The sequence below is a fragment of the Castor canadensis genome, chromosome 7 (genome assembly GCF_047511655.1).
Source record: "Castor canadensis chromosome 7, mCasCan1.hap1v2, whole genome shotgun sequence".
NCBI lineage: Eukaryota > Metazoa > Chordata > Mammalia > Rodentia > Castoridae > Castor > Castor canadensis.
Genome location: NC_133392.1, coordinates 127,948,822 through 127,964,445, shown reverse-complemented (window position 1 = coordinate 127,964,445; position 15,624 = coordinate 127,948,822). Strand labels below are relative to the sequence as shown.

The 15,624-nt window shown below is 40.1% G+C and overlaps 1 protein-coding gene across 2 annotated transcripts in view; it reads right to left on the bottom strand.

The window, feature by feature from the left end:
• The window catches only part of Gpbp1l1 (GC-rich promoter binding protein 1 like 1), a 52,294-nt gene that overhangs the window by 20,794 nt on the left and 15,876 nt on the right, over positions 1-15,624 (bottom strand). For both annotated transcript variants that reach the window (XM_074080272.1, XM_020157643.2), the window contains exons 2-5: positions 5,841-6,837; positions 5,163-5,280; positions 1,617-1,746; positions 953-1,239 (exon numbers count right to left, since the gene is read on the bottom strand). In XM_074080272.1, coding sequence (XP_073936373.1) covers positions 953-1,239; positions 1,617-1,746; positions 5,163-5,222 — 477 coding nt within the window. In that variant the 5' untranslated portion in view covers positions 5,223-5,280; positions 5,841-6,837. The remainder of the gene's footprint in view (positions 1-952; positions 1,240-1,616; positions 1,747-5,162; positions 5,281-5,840; positions 6,838-15,624) is intronic.

Below are 15,624 nucleotides of genomic sequence, written 5' to 3'. Positions count from 1 at the left end.
GTGAGATTAGCCTGGCCCAAAAGACCAAAAATCGTATGTTCTCCCTTATATGTGGACATTAGATCAAGGGCAAACACAACAATGGGATTGGACTTTGAGCACATGATAAAAGCGAGAGCACACAAGGGAGGGGTGAGGATAGGTAAGACACCTAAAACATTAGCTAGCATTTGTTGCCCTTAACGCAGAGAAACTAAAGCAGATACCTTAAAAGCAAGTGAGGCCAATAGGAAAAGGGGACCAGGAACTAGAGAAAAGGTTAGATCAAAAAGAATTAACCTAGAAGGTAACACACACGCACAGGAAATTAATGTGAGTCAACTCCTTGTGTAGCTACCCTTATCTCAACCAGCAAAAACCCTTGTTCCTTCCTATTATTGCTTATACTCTCTCTACAACAAAATTAGAAAGAAGGGCAAAATAGTTTCTGCTGGGTATTGAGGGGGTGGGAGGGAGAGGGAGGGGGCAGAGCAGGGGGGGGTAAGGGAGGGAGTGGGGGCAGGGGGGAGAAATGACCCAAGCCTTGTATGCACATATGAATAATAAAACAATAAAAAAAAGAAAAGAGTTGCTAAAAGTTACAAAGGAACTGTGGTCATCATCTTCAAACTGATCATGAAACCAGTATTTAAAATCTGAACTTGGACTCTTTTTTTGTAACATATTAACAAGTCCTTTTTTGTTGTTTTTTTTTGCTGCACTGGGGTTGGAACTCAGGGCCTCTTACCGCTTGAGCCACTCCACCAGCCCCTTTTTTGTGATGGGTTTTTTTCAAGATAGGGTCTCAGGAACTACTGCCAGGGGCTGGCTTCAAACTTCCATCTTCCTGATCTCTGCCTCCTGAGTAGCTAGGATTATAGACATGAGCCACTGGTGCCCAGCTAAGATCTTATATATTTTTTAAGACATTATTTGTTGGGTATTAAGTAAACATCTAAAGCTTCATACTTACAAAATCTTCCTCTTCAAACTGCAACCTTTCTACCTTGTCTTCTTTCTTTTCTTCTCTAATCTCTGTGGGTGGCTTTTCTGGGAAGGAACAGCTTTTCCTGGAGTGGAAGCTGCCATTCCAGGGCCGATGGTTCCCTGTGCCACTTCCACTACGTTGGCTCATGCCATCATGGCCACGGGAAGAGGTATGCCAAATAGGTATGTTCCCCGTGATTCCAGCATATGCTCCTTTAGAGACCCCAGAGTCCACAGAATCATGGCGGAACAGGGAGGGCTGGTGCCAGGAATCTACAAGAAGTAACATCATTAGACTATCCACCTCCTGGAAATTAAGAAATAAATGGGTCACATGCTTCCTGATTTTGTTTATGGTACTGTCAAAAGGCTTTTACAGGACCTTTTCAGTAATAAGTACACACAAAAAACCCACTAAATACATCTCTTCCTTGTGAGGGAACTTTCTTTTTGGGGGGAAAGTGCTGATTTTGAACTCAGGGCTTTGTGCTTGCTAGGCATGCACTCCACCACTTCAGTCCTGCACCCAGCCCTTTTATTTTATTTTTTGGCCTGGGCAGGCCTGTTTCTCAATCCTTCTGATCTCCACCTCCTAAATAGCTTGTCCTTAGAAGCTTAAATATTAGTCATGAAAGCTGAACATAGCTCACCTCCTGTAGTCCGTAGAGGTCCATTGTTAAAAAAGCCATCAGAAGAATTATGTCGACGGCGGCTTACTCCAAATCTACCTTCTCCTCTGGATAGGTGCTCTCCGTGTTTTTCAAAGGTGGCTGTAGGTGACTAAGATGATAAAGTATAGAGAGCAAGTAGGTATTAGTCTCTTTCAGTATCATACTAGGTTTTGTACCAGGTGTTCAAAAACCAAGTAATAACCAAAGCAAAAAATGCCTGGGGCTATGGCTCAAGTTTGCAAGTGTGAACTGCTGGCCTCAAACTTCAGTACTGGGGCCAGGAAAAAAAAAAATAGTAGTAAGTGCAGCAGAAACCACCACTGTGAATTTATGCATCATAAGGGTACGACAGATCTCAGTTAATTTAGAGAAGTCCTAGGTTACACATTCAATTATTAACTGACTTCCTTTATCCAAAAGGGCAGAAAAAAGCAACCACTTCAACTGTTTGCAGAGATCTGGATTGTGGTTCAAGGCAACTGAGTTCAAACCCCAGTAGTGCCTCCCTCCTACTGAATAGGAACCAGAGCTGGGACTGTGGTGGAGCATCGTAAGTGATCTGGTATACCAAGGCCTGGTTACTGCATCCTGTGAAAAACAGCCAGTGGTTGGAAGACCCACTGCAGTACAACAGGAGCTCTTGGGGACTTAGATGACCTTTGCTCTTGTGGGCATGCTATTAATGGTGACAAAGTCATCCACCCCAATGCTTGGTCACCACTTGCCATAGGAGGAGAACTTATACATGCATCTGGCTCCTGTTGGTGGGCTGGAGCTAGTGCTGGCCACTGGCTATGCCTAGGAGCATCCAGTCTCCCTGGGAGCTAAGGACAGGCTCATTATCTGAGACTTGAGTTGGTATTCCATTGGCTCTCGGGCACAGCAGGCAGGCATCCAGGCCCTGTACAGATGCTGCAGGCTTTGACTACATGCTTTTGGTCCTCACTCACATGGCTGGTGATCTCTGCCCATACTGTGATCCTGAAGGTCCCCACATCCTGACCATCCCCCATTGGTAAAGCCAGCAAGATCAAGTTCTTATCTCTCTTGGCAGCCAGGGCCTGAGAGACTCTCACAAGGAATCTTGTCCTTCACAAACAGGGATAGTATTGCCATGTGCCACAAACTTTTACTGGCCAGGTTTCAGCTGCTCCCAAACAGGGTACTGCTATCTGAAGACAGCAAGCAAGTGCAAAGATAGGTCCCACAAGTCTGTATGCATGTTGCAGGTGGCTATCAGGGAACCTGTCCTCAGGCACGTAGCCAACCAGACTCTACACCTTGACATCACCCTTGCTGCAGGTAAATGCACGGCATGTGAAGCTGCTCATGGCTATGGTGAGCACAGACTCTCCATGTTTTAGCATGCACATCTCTTGCAATTTTTGTGGGACAGCGAGCCTTTTGGACTGCCTGAGTTGCTGGGCAAAAAATCTTGCAAAAACTGAAGCTCACTGTCCCAGCAAGGTGGCTTGATCTCCAGTAGGTCATCTATCTTTGGAAGTGATTGCAAGCAGCTGGATGACTTTGTGGTCATGTCTTTGAAGCTGAACTCTTCGTGGGGCACTGGTCTTTGTAAATTGGTCAGGGAAGGGCCTCAAGGCTCACTGGTTCCCTACAAGCTTTGCTTGGCCTTCTCAGGTGAGACCTGGCCTGCCTGGGCGCCATGGACAGGATGCACAGGTCTCTACCAGCTGGAAAACATTTTCAATCTGCTTGTGATGTTCTTGGAGATTCTGCCAAATCTTGTTCAGTAGATTCTGGGAGGATCCAGGGATGACTCTGGGAGGTGGTCCATGAGTGAGGGTTGGATTTGAATGGTGCATGCTTCTCCTCAGTTGTGACCCTGAGCAAGTTCTGCACTTAATTCTTCTTAAGCAGGTACATCTTTTTGGGTTTTCCTGCTGCAGTCGCCAGTGGACATCAGACTCCAGATTCTTTAATCTTTTAGTGTAGACTTGTACCAGGAATTTTCCCAGCCTTTGGGCTTGGGGTTACATCATCACTGGCCCCTGCCCCTAGGTGTCTCTGTCTTTCTTTCTCTCTTGTTCTGAGGCTTCTAGCTTCTTGGACTGATCAACTCCTGGTTTTCCTGGCTCTCCAGATACCTTTGATCACATAAGCTAATCCATCAGTCCCCTCCTATAACTATATATAAAGTATTGGTTTTGCTGCTCTGGACAACCTTGTTTAACAGAGAGACCAAAGTCTGTTTAGCCATGAAAAGTATGTTTGACAAGGCCTAACCAGAAAACCGTAAATTGGCATACATTTTTACATCTATCTTCTCACTATCAGTATCCTTAAAAATAGTTGATACTGTCAATCTTTTTACCCATTCTAGTAAGTTACAAAGATCTCCTATGATTTTCCTAAAAGTTTTACAGTCTTTAGCCTTCTAATTTAGGTTATAAATGCAGCTATAATCCAAGTTAATTTTGTTTAAGAACAGGCTGAAGTAATTTTCTCCTTCCTTACAGAGATATCCATTTGTTATAACATCATTTCTTAAACCAAAGCAATACCAAAACAAAACCTATCACTTCCCCATTGTATTACGTTGGCAACTTACACAGGTCTATTATTGAATTATCTATTCTACGCTCTTCCTTTGTATGTCTATCCTTATGCCAAAATCACACAACTTGTTTACAGTTGCATTACAGGAAACACTGAAATAGTATCTTTTACTAGTTTATTGTGCTAAAATAATTATTTGTTTTTTAAAGTGTTTTTCTAGATCCAACTCTCAATCCCTTTCCCATGGGCCAGATTAGGCCAATTATGGAATTTCAAAATGAAATTTAGACCAAAAGTTGTGTGTCTAGATAAGCACAGGAACATTTTCCCCAAAATACACGAGACTACTTATTACTTTTTATCCTCTTCTATTAGTTGGCAAAATGGGAAGCACTTTTAACTGTACTAGTCTCCCAATGTTTTACTTCATCGATAACTTACATTGCTTTTCTGTGTAATGTGACTAGGTCTTCTTTAATCATATAAACTGGTTGTTCATTCGTTTTTACCCCTAATGTAACATGTATTTCTTCCTAAATCATCAAGTAAATTAATACCATTAAGTAGAATTTCTAGGATTTAAAAATGAGATCCAAGTAGTAGCTGAGCAAACTCCTCTACTACCATCGTCAAATGTGCATTCATTTAAAGGTCCGCTTACAAAATGGCATTTCCCTTTCACCACTGTCCCTTTGACAACACTTTAGCAGATATATATTATCTCTAATGTGCCCTCCAGCTAATACAAAAAGCCTAAAGCTTGCTGTGTAATGAGAAAATCCTGGGAGGTAATGAAAAAATGAGACAATGGCAGTAGGAAGGTACATGCTAATGTAGAATGCCTTATCACTTATATCTAATTAAGAGAACAGTAATAAGACTATGAACACATTTTTTAAATCCCCAGGAAAGGTTGAATATATATTGAAACAAAACAGCAACAAGAGAAACAGAGATGAAAAAAACTGGTTTTTGGGTAATTATTACATGAATGGAGAAGAGTACCTTAGCTGACTGTGGTGTTGAGAAACTTAGCCAAGCAGGAACAAAGTCATGCTGCGCCATTTAGGTCCAGTGTCTCTTTTCAGCAAGGTGAGGCATCCACCAACCTCATGGCCAGGATCTGAAAATGTGACAATTCAAACCACTCAGACCTTTAAGAATGTGATACTAATGTGTAAAGGAGTCTGTGATTAACCGATACTCCCTCTTCACAGAAGACTTCCCTCTGAGCTTCTCTACAGACTACTTATAAAGCTCCAAATCTCACAGAAGTTCTAAACAGAGCAATGGTCCTGTAAGATTTGGAAAAATGTGCACAAGTCTGGAAGGTTATATGAAAGAAGTGAATGCATTTTTGGGTTTCATCAAAAGAACTTGAATAAATACCTACTTAAAACTATAGAAGATATGATGAAAAGAGATTAGTCTCTTTTAGGTTATTTGAATAACTTCTGACAAAAGCAGCAGAAAAGATCTTCTTAGAGAAGAAGACACAACCTCTTCAAGAGCCTCTTCATTTCCTCAAACACTAACTAGCATCAGTTTTCCTGAGCTATCCATTGGTGTACCCAATCATTTCATTGCTATTCTCCAAAATTAAATACTGCAAAATCAACAAGTATTTTGGGGACACATATATACACAGTCTTCTACCAAAGTTAAGACGTGGAGAATATTTACCCCAGAGTGTAACCTCTGCGGTCCTGTTTCCCAAACTCCTTGAGTATGCCAGCTGGATCTTCCACGAGGTTTTCTTGTTATAAGGGTGCTTAAGTAGCCTGGTCAGCAGCACGCCTTATGACGATGCACAAAGAAGCCCAGCTCTGTGTAGCTTACTTTCTTCGTTCCCTTAGTTGCTCATCCTATACTACCTAGCTCCTGACACTTCTCCAAAAGGGGGAAAGGGAAAGGGGAAGGGGGAAGGGGAACATAAAAGGTATTTGTTACATTTAAAAAAGGGGAAAAGGGGAAAGAGCTATGTCAATGTTCACCTCATTCAACTTCCTTAAGCAATGGCTCTATGATGATGCTTAAATCGGTAATACATGGACATTTGCACAGTGAGTACAAACACTGTTCATAACAAGGTCATAGCTAGAAAGACAGGTAGCCTCCCATGTGGGCAAGTAATGTCATCAAAGCAATAGATGAAAAATACAGTATTAAAGCAGTATAAAAATCTTCTGGCAAATCCACAAGACAACACCTTTAAAACACAAATCTCATTATTCTTACACAACTGCTAAAAAACAGTGTGTAGACATGTATTTACAATAGTCTTAACCTTCAAAGTCTAAGGACATTAGAAATCTTACTTAAAAAAAAAAAAGTCAGGAACTGAATATGCTTTTCTTTCCACAGAATAGTAACTTTCAAGGCAAATTTCTTGGTATAAAGCTCCTAAATGTATACCCTATTTCTTTGGTCTTCACTATAAATTCAGAGCAAAATTAAAACAAGTAAAAAGATAGGGGGGCAAAGAGAAAGACAATTCCCAAATGAGATTGTCTTCTCTTTAAAAAGTTTTTAGTATTTCACTTGTTGGCCTCCTTCTGAAAATCTGAATAGAGCTTTTAGAAGGTGATATGAAGACTCTTCTGCTGCTTTGGTAGAAAAGTTGCTGATTAATTTGGATCCATCTCCATCATTACTCAAAAGGCCACTTGAATCTACCAATCTGTAAATGAAAAAAACAAAATAATAAGAGGCGAAAAAATCACTGTTATATATAAATGCTAAAGTGAAACACAAATGATCAATCAAGAATCTTTAAATCCAATTTATATATATATGTGTATATATACATATATATACACATACACACACACACACACACACATATATACACACATACATACATACGTACGTACACACACACATATACATACATTTTTTTTTTTTTCTTTTTGCAGTACTGGGGCTTGAACTCAGGGGCCTACACCTTGAGCCACACTTTTTTTTGTGATGGATTTTTTTTCAAGATAGGGTCTCAAGAACTATTTGCCCAGGCTGGCTTTGAACCTGAATTCTCCTGATCTCTGCCTCCTGAGTAGCTAGGATTACAAGTGAGAGCCACCTGAGACAGGCCAAGTTCAATTTAGATATTAATGTCACCATCTGTAACAACAGAGAGAGAGAGAGAGAGAGAGAGAGAGAGAGAGAGAGAGAGAGAGAGAGAGAGAGAGTGTGTGTGCATGTGTGTGTGCATGTGTTTTGTTTTTTGAGACAGGGTCTTACTATGTTGCTCAGGCTGGCCTTGAACTTGTGATTTTCCTGCCTCAGCTTCCCAAGCAGCTGAGAGTATGGGCAAATACTACCACATCCAGTCTTTCATAAGCCTTTTAAGGATTTTTAAAAAGTTACCTGAAAGAGTTTCCTTTTTTAGCAACCATTTCTCCAATTAGCTATCAAAGGTAATTTAGTAATATAAACTAATGAGCCTTTTTAGATTTAGATTTTTCTAAGTGAAATACCTTATTTTAAGTAGTCAAAGAGCCATATAGCTTGCTGGTATATTATCACAGTCATTGGTACCTAATTACTTAGTACTATCCATAAGTAGATCCTTAAAGCAAGGTATCTGTCACAGTATTTCTCATGTATTTATATTATACATATTTTAGATACCTAGCTATCAATTTAGAAATTTAAAGCTCCTATGATCTAACCTGACACACACTGAAATGACACAAAAATTTCTTTGGCAAATCTCTAACATTCTTCCAGGGGCTAGCTACAAAGTTTTTTGATAAAAGAAAATTTTTGTATCTTTGGGCAATTCTGGTCTGTACTAGTAAAAATTCTAGTTTGGAGGATATTTCTTATATATCCAACTTGGCAGCATTGCTCTACTGTTTTAAGTTCATGGGCATAAGATATACCAAATTTAGGATAGTAAATATCTCTGATGGGAAATGAAAGAAAATTATCAAAAAGAAGCCCCACAGAGATTCAAATATTATTCACTTATTCTACATGCTTTTCATATACTTCTAATACTTGAGAATATTAATAGAACAAACATATAAAAAGTTAAATGCTGACCAGCATTGGCGTTTAGACAGAGTGAATAATATTGAAACACATTGCATGTGTGTATAAAGATAGTATAACAATGCACTGAAAGCTGTTGAGTAATAGGAGAGCAGGGCAATAGAGAAAGAGTTAAGTAACAGAAGGGATTAATCTAATTAAAGTACAATATATACATGTGTGAAATATTATAGTGAAATCTCCTTAGTAATCAGTATACACATAGAAAAATGAAGGACAGGAAAATAAAACAGGTCCTGTCTGAGGGTGGGTATCAGTGGGGGGAGGGGGGTAAATGGAGAGGGTGAACAGAGTAAATATAGTTGATGTAGTTTGTATATGGGTAGGAAAATAGAGCAATGAGGGCCTTGCACTTGCTGGGCAGGCGCTCTACCGCTTGAACCACTCTGTCAGCCTTATCTCTTCAGAACTATTTGCCCAGGCTGGTTTGAACCACAATCTTCCTGTTCTCTGCTTCCCCAGTAGCTAGGATTATAGGTGTCAGCTACCAGCACCCAGTTTCAGAGTTGTTTTTATGTAGTTCTATACCTGCAATTCAAAAGCATGATGAGATTATTATAATTCCTTTGGGGAAAGTATCAGTCAAACTGAACTCTCTTATGAAAAAGACATAATTAACTTATATAATTTTTGTCTTTTAGAACTTTGGTTAAAAGCCAAGCACAGTGACTGACACCTGTAATCCTAGCTACTTGAGAGATGGAGATCAGGACAATCATGGTTCCAGGCCAGTCCCCCCAAAAATTCTGAAAGACCCCCATCTCATCCAATAAAAGCTGGACATTGGTGATGCCTGTCATCCCAGTGAGGCAGAAAATGTAAATAGGATGGGTTCTATGCTGACCAGGGCATAAATTCAAGACCCTATTAAAAAAACAGCTAAAGCAAAATAGGCTGGGGGAGTAGCTCAAAAGGTAGAGTGCCTACCTAACAATCATGAGGCTCTGAATTCAAACCTCAGTACTGCAAACAAAGCAAAACAAAACTCTGGTTAAAACTACAGAGAATGTGAAGTTCAAATAATGAAAATGACTCACCCAGAAAACACAAAGGAAAATACAATTTTGAACATAATTACCCCCTTTAAATAGTAGCAGGCATAGGCCAATTTTCCAGTTGACACATTACCACCTTTTTAGTCCTTTACACACTCAAACCAGAGTTTATGTAGCAGAGTCCCGATTGAGGCAGTAATTGAAGAAGAAATATTAACTGGCAATGTTTTGCTACTAGCATGAAAATTCTAAAGCTGGTATAAATCCTATAAAAACTACTTACCTACCACCTCATTATACATTAAATATCACACCAGAGTGTGAAATTCTTGTTCTGATAGTACTGACTAAAAGGAGACATGACAAAATACCAGTAATGATTTTATTACGATGTTTGAATCATGGGCATTTTACCCTTGTTACTGTCAAACATTTCTGTAACTACTTTGTGATTATTTAATTAATTTATTTTTGTGGTACCAGGGATTGAACTCAGGGATTCACACTTGCAAAGCAGGTGCACTACCACTTAAGCCATGCCTCCAGTCTATTTTGCTCTGGTTATTTTTTTTCTTTTTTCTTTTTTTATTATATTCATATGTGCACACAATGTTTGGGTCATTTCTCCCCCCAACCCCGACTCCCTCCCCTACTTCCCCTAACCCCTCGCTAACAGGCAGAAATTATTTTGCCCTTATCTCTAGTTTTGTTGGAGAGTATAAGCAACAATAGGAAGGACCAAGGGTTTTTGCTAGTTGAGATAAGGACAGCTATACAGGGAGTTGACTTGCATTGTTTTCCTGTACATGTGTGTTACCTTCTAAGTTAACTCTTCTCAAACTAACCTTTTCTCTAGTTCCTGATCCACTTCTCCTATTGGCCTCAGTTGCTTTAAAGTATCTGCTTTAGTTTCTCTGCATTGAGGGCAACAAATGCTATCTAGGTTTTTGGGTGTTTTACCTATCCTCATACCTTCCTTGTGTGCTCTCGCTTTATCATGTGATCAAAGTCCAATCCCCTTGTTGTGTTTGCTCTTGATCTAATGTCCACATATGAGGGAGAACATACGATTTTTGGTCTTTTGGGCCAGGCTAACCTCACTCAGAACGATGTTCTCCAATTCTATCCATTTACCAGCAAATGATAACATTTCATTGTTCTTCATGGCTGCATAAAATTCCATTGTGTATAAATATCACATTTTCTTAATCCATTCATCAGTAGTGGGACATCTTGGCTGTTTCCATAACTTGGCTATTGTGAATAGTGCTGCAATAAACACGGGTGTGCAGGTGCCTCTGGAGTAACATGTGTCACATTCTTTTGGGTATATCCCCAAGAATGGTATTACTGGATCATATGGTAGATCAATTTTTAGATTTTTAAGTAGCCTCCAAATTTTTTCCCAGAGTGGTTGTACTAGTTTACATTCCCACCAGCAGTGTAGGAGGGTTCCTTTTTCCCCCGCATCCTTGCCAACACCTGTTGTTAGTGGTGTTGCTGCTCTGGTTATTTTATTTTATTTTTTTCTTTTATTATTCATATGCGCATACAAGGCTTGGGTTGTTTCTCCCCCCTGCCCCCACCCCCTCCCTTACCACCCACTCTGCCCCCTCCCTCTCCCCCCCACCCCCTCAATACCCAGCAGAAACTATTTTGCCCTTATTTCTAATTTTGTTGTAGAGAGAGTATAAGCAATAATAGGAAGGAACAAGGGTTTTGCTGGTTGATGCTCTGGTTATTTTAGAGATGAGGTCTCTCAAACTATTTACCCAGATTGGCCTTGAACTGTGAACCTCCTAATCTCCGCCCCCAAGCAGCTAGAATTACAGGCGCGTGCCACTGTGCCTAGCTAGTACTCAGTTTTTAAACTCAGGACCTTCATGCTTCCTAGGTTAAGTGCTCTACTACTTAAGCCATATCCCCAAGCCCTTTTTGCTTTCATTTCTTTTTCAGGTAAGATCTCATACTTTTGCCTGGGCCAGCTTTGGATCTTGATGGTCCTATTTCTGCCTGTCAAGTAGCTGGGATTTATAGGTGTCAGTCACCACACACAGCCTGCTCTGTGAAAATTTGAACTAAAGTTCTTTAGTGACATCTTTTAGGACTGTGGCTTTTTTTTTCTTTTATTCATATGTGCATACAATGTTTGGGTCATTTCCCCCCTTCCCCCCACCCCCTGAACTGTGGCTTTTTTAATAGTGTCAAATTTTTTGGGCTTTTGATTATTACTGAAAATTTTTGAGAAGGAAAAAATACATCATTTAAAATGATCTTAAACTTTTAAGGGTAGGGGCACGGTTCAAGTGCCTGCCTAACAAGTGCGAGGACACACAGTTCAAACCCCACTACCAAAAACACCACAAAACTTTTAAAAGAAGTGAAAAGTCAGGTGCCAGTGGCTCATGCCTGTAATCTTAGCTACTCAGGAGGCGGAAATCAGGAGGATCGCAGTTCGAAGCCAGACTAGGCAAACACTTCTTGAGACCCTATCTCAAAAATACCCAATACAAAACAGCTGGTGGAGTGGCTAAAGTGGTAGAGCTCCAGCCTAGAAAGTGTGAGGCCTAAGTTCAAACTCCTATACACACACACAAAAAAAGTGAAAGACTAACAGGGAATAATCAAGATTCTTTAAAAAAAATTTTTTTCTGGTCTGGGCACAGTGGTATAAACGAGTAATTCCAGCTAGGCTGGAGGCACAGGTAGAAGATCATGCTCAGAAGCAGGCCCCCAGCAGAATCTCCAGACCTCATCTGAAAACTAAAGCAGAAAGGGGCTGGGAGTATGAGTCAAGTAGTAGAGCACCTGCCTAGCAAGCGTAAGGGCCCTGAGATCAAACTCCAGTAACATCAAAAGATTTTTTAAAACATTTAAAAATATGAGATGTCAAACATATGCTCTGGAGCTCAAAGGAGGGGTCTGGTTTAAAGCCAGAACTTTGGGAACTGTCAGTATTTTGTAGACAATGTGGAAAGGGCAAGAGAGGAAATCCAGGGGAAATATAAAAGTAGGGAAGTTCCAATGTTCTGTCTATTTCATTATTTTTTCCATTTGTTACTCTCCTGGTTCCAAATGCTTTCCAGATTAAAAAACAAAAATATCCCAAACTAATTCCTGAGCTGTCTGCAGTGGTACATGCCTATAACCCTAGCTACTTGGAAGGTAGAGTCAGGAGAATCATTGAGTTCAAGCCCAGCCTGAACAACACAGTGAGACTGTGTGTCAAAAACAAACAAACCACCCCAGTTTCTTAGTCACTGTTAGTTTCGTTCCATTATCTACCTTAGCCTATCCTATTGGCCAAAAAATAAACAAAACAAAAAGATCAGTGGTTACCAGGGGCTGGGAGGAAGAAGGAATGGCAGCTCAATACGTAAGAGGTTTCAGTTTGGGTTAATGAAACTATTCTATAATTTGTACGAAACTATTCTATAATTTGTACGAAACTATTCTATAATTTGTACTTCATGCTACTCAGTTTTACACTTTTCAAAATGGTTGCAATGGGTAAATTTTTTCCATATTTAAAAACTTCTAAATAAAAGTTGTTAAATAGAAACAGTCAACTTTTAACAAATATAATGTTCTACCTTCACCCATTCCTTTTCAGGTTTCATTTGAGTACTTTTGCTCCCTTCATGCAATGTGCATACAGAATCACTTGTATCTGAATGCTTGTTCTAACAATTCATTGTTAAAATGTGGTTACGAAATGTCCCCCAAAGTCTCATGTTTTGAAGGCTTGGTCCCCATACAGCAGTGTTCAGAGATGACTGGGCTCTAACCCAGTCACCTAATTGATCAATGGCTTAATCAATTAATGGATTTGATAGGTAGCAGTTACCCACGAGCAATGGGGATATGCAAAGGGAACCTAAAATGGAGGATTCTTCAAGGACAGAAGGAAGAGATAACAAGGTCTCTGAAAGAGAACATTGTAATTAAACTTTCCAACTTATAGGTAACGGGCCTCAGTTAAGATCAAAAGAGCCCGCCCACCAAGGGCTGGTGGAATGGCTCAAGTGGTAGAGCACCTGCCTAGCAAGCATGAGGCCTGAGTTCAAATACCAGTACCACCAAAAAAAAAAAAAAGAAAAGAAAAAAGAAAAAAAAGCCCACCAGGGTCATGGGATGTCACAAGATGTTTCTGAGTCCCTACCTAGCAAGTGAAGAGTCCCTGAGTTCAACCACCTGTACAGAGGACAGGAGAAAAAAAAAAAAAAAAAAAGGAAAGGCTTTATGAAAGTCTAAGATGGGTCTTTTTGCTAAACAAAACAAGCCATACCCAACAGGTCAGGTGGACCCAATAATCATTTGTATATTGTAATTCTGTAAAACCACCTTCGTCTGGTGACCCTGTTGCTCACCTGTGACCTAAGGTCTGTAGGCTGGATCTAGAGACAGGGATTTCTTAAAAGCAATCTCTGCCAGGCGCCAGTGGCTCACATCTGTAATCCTAGTTACTAAGCAGGCAGAGATCAGGAGGATCGTGGTTCGAACCAGCCCAGGCAAATAGTTCCACGAGACTCTATCTCGAATAAACCCTTCACAAAAAAGGGCTGGTGGAGTGGCTCAAGGTGAAGGCCCACAAAGAAAAAAAAAAAAAAAAAAAAGCAACCTCAATAAATACTCAACCCCCAAAAACTAATATTGTCCATGTTTTCAGTCTACTGAAAGTATATTACTTTCCTAATAAATTTTGCTATGTTTCCATGTCTTGCTTGAATTCTTCTCTTCCCAGATGGAAGACTTATAGCTAGGTGCAGTGCCCTGGTAACAGATTCATAGCTGAACGGAATACTGGAAGGTGGAAGAAACTGTAGGAGGTGAGGTCTACGTGGAAGAAGTAGGTCACTGGAGCAATGCAATTATAGGGTGTACTCCTTCCCTCCCTCTCCTGCCTTCCTACCACGGGGTGAGCAGTTTCTTACTGCTCACCACCAGCTCAGAAACAACATAGACACAGACTATGGCAACAAGTGTCCATAGACTGAAACCATGAGCCAAAATACCCCCTTTCTCCTTTAAGTTTATTTTCTTAGGTACCAGTGACCAACCTAACACAGAAAATTGGTACAGAGAAGTGAAGTAACTGCTGTGATTATACCTTACTATGAGGTTCAAAAGTCTGTGGAATTGGTTTACAGATGAAATTTGGGAAACTTTGCAAAAACAAGATAGAATTTAGAATGCTATAAAGAGGGCTTAAAAGGTGATTCTGATGGAAGCTCAGAAGACCAGAATGATGACAAGAATGCAGACAATGAAGCTTCAGAAGTAAAGGAGGACACTACTGGGAATTGGAACACAGACCACTTGTGTTACATTCTGGCAAACAACTTACATACATTTTGTTCATATAGTGAGATTTTAAGGGAGGCTGATTTTAAAGTTGGTAACTAACCTAGCAGAGTAAATTTTAAGGCACCACATTTCAGGCAGTGACTTGGGTACTGCTGGCTGTTTGTAGCCAGATCATAGTGAAATTTGGAGTTCACATCATGCTAGTGTTTCTCTTGGACAGTGGACATGCAGCTAATATTTGTCCTGCTGGGTTTCAGTCTTGCTTTGGTCCTATCTCTCCTTCCTATGTATCCATAGGAATGGGAATGTTATCCTGTGCCTGTCCTACCATTATACAATGAACTATGTAACTTGGTTTTTGAATTTTACAGGAACTAAGAATTGCCTTGAGTCTCAGAAAAGACTTTGGATTTTTGAGTAATGTTGAAATTGTTTAGATTCTAAAGACTCTTGGAGATGACTGGATAATAACAGCTACTATGATCAATACATTAATCCATTGATGGGCTATTAAGAGGTGATGGAAACAGAATAGCTGGGACCTAGTTGAAGGAAGTGGGCCCTTAGGCATGTGCTTGGCCTTTTCCTCTTTTGTTGTCTCAGTTTCCTGGCTTCCTAGCTGCCAGAATGTTCTGCCTCATCACAGACCCATAAGTAATGGAGCCAACTGGCCATTCACTGAAACCTCTGAACTGTACGCCAAAATACACCTTTCCTTCTTTTATTTTTTTTTTGGCAGTACTGAGGTTTGAACTCAGGGTCTCTCTACCACTGAAGCCATGCCCCTAGCCATTTTTTTGCTTGTTATTTTTCAAATGGGGTCTCACATTTTTTTGTCCAGGCCAGTGTGGATTGAGATCTCCCACATAACTGAGAATTGAAACTTTTTTCAGGTATTTTGTCACAGCAATGGAAAGCCAACATATTTATTAAAAATATCTGTCAAATAATTTGTCTTTTCAAAATCTCTGACATATCAGGTACTTCATGTAATGTCAGGCACTCTGTTAGATACTGCACAACACAATCTAATTTTGTACCTTACAACTAAGCATATTGCTAGGATAGGAGGTCCTTGCCAAGGGCTTTATCACTCTACCTGTGCTCCT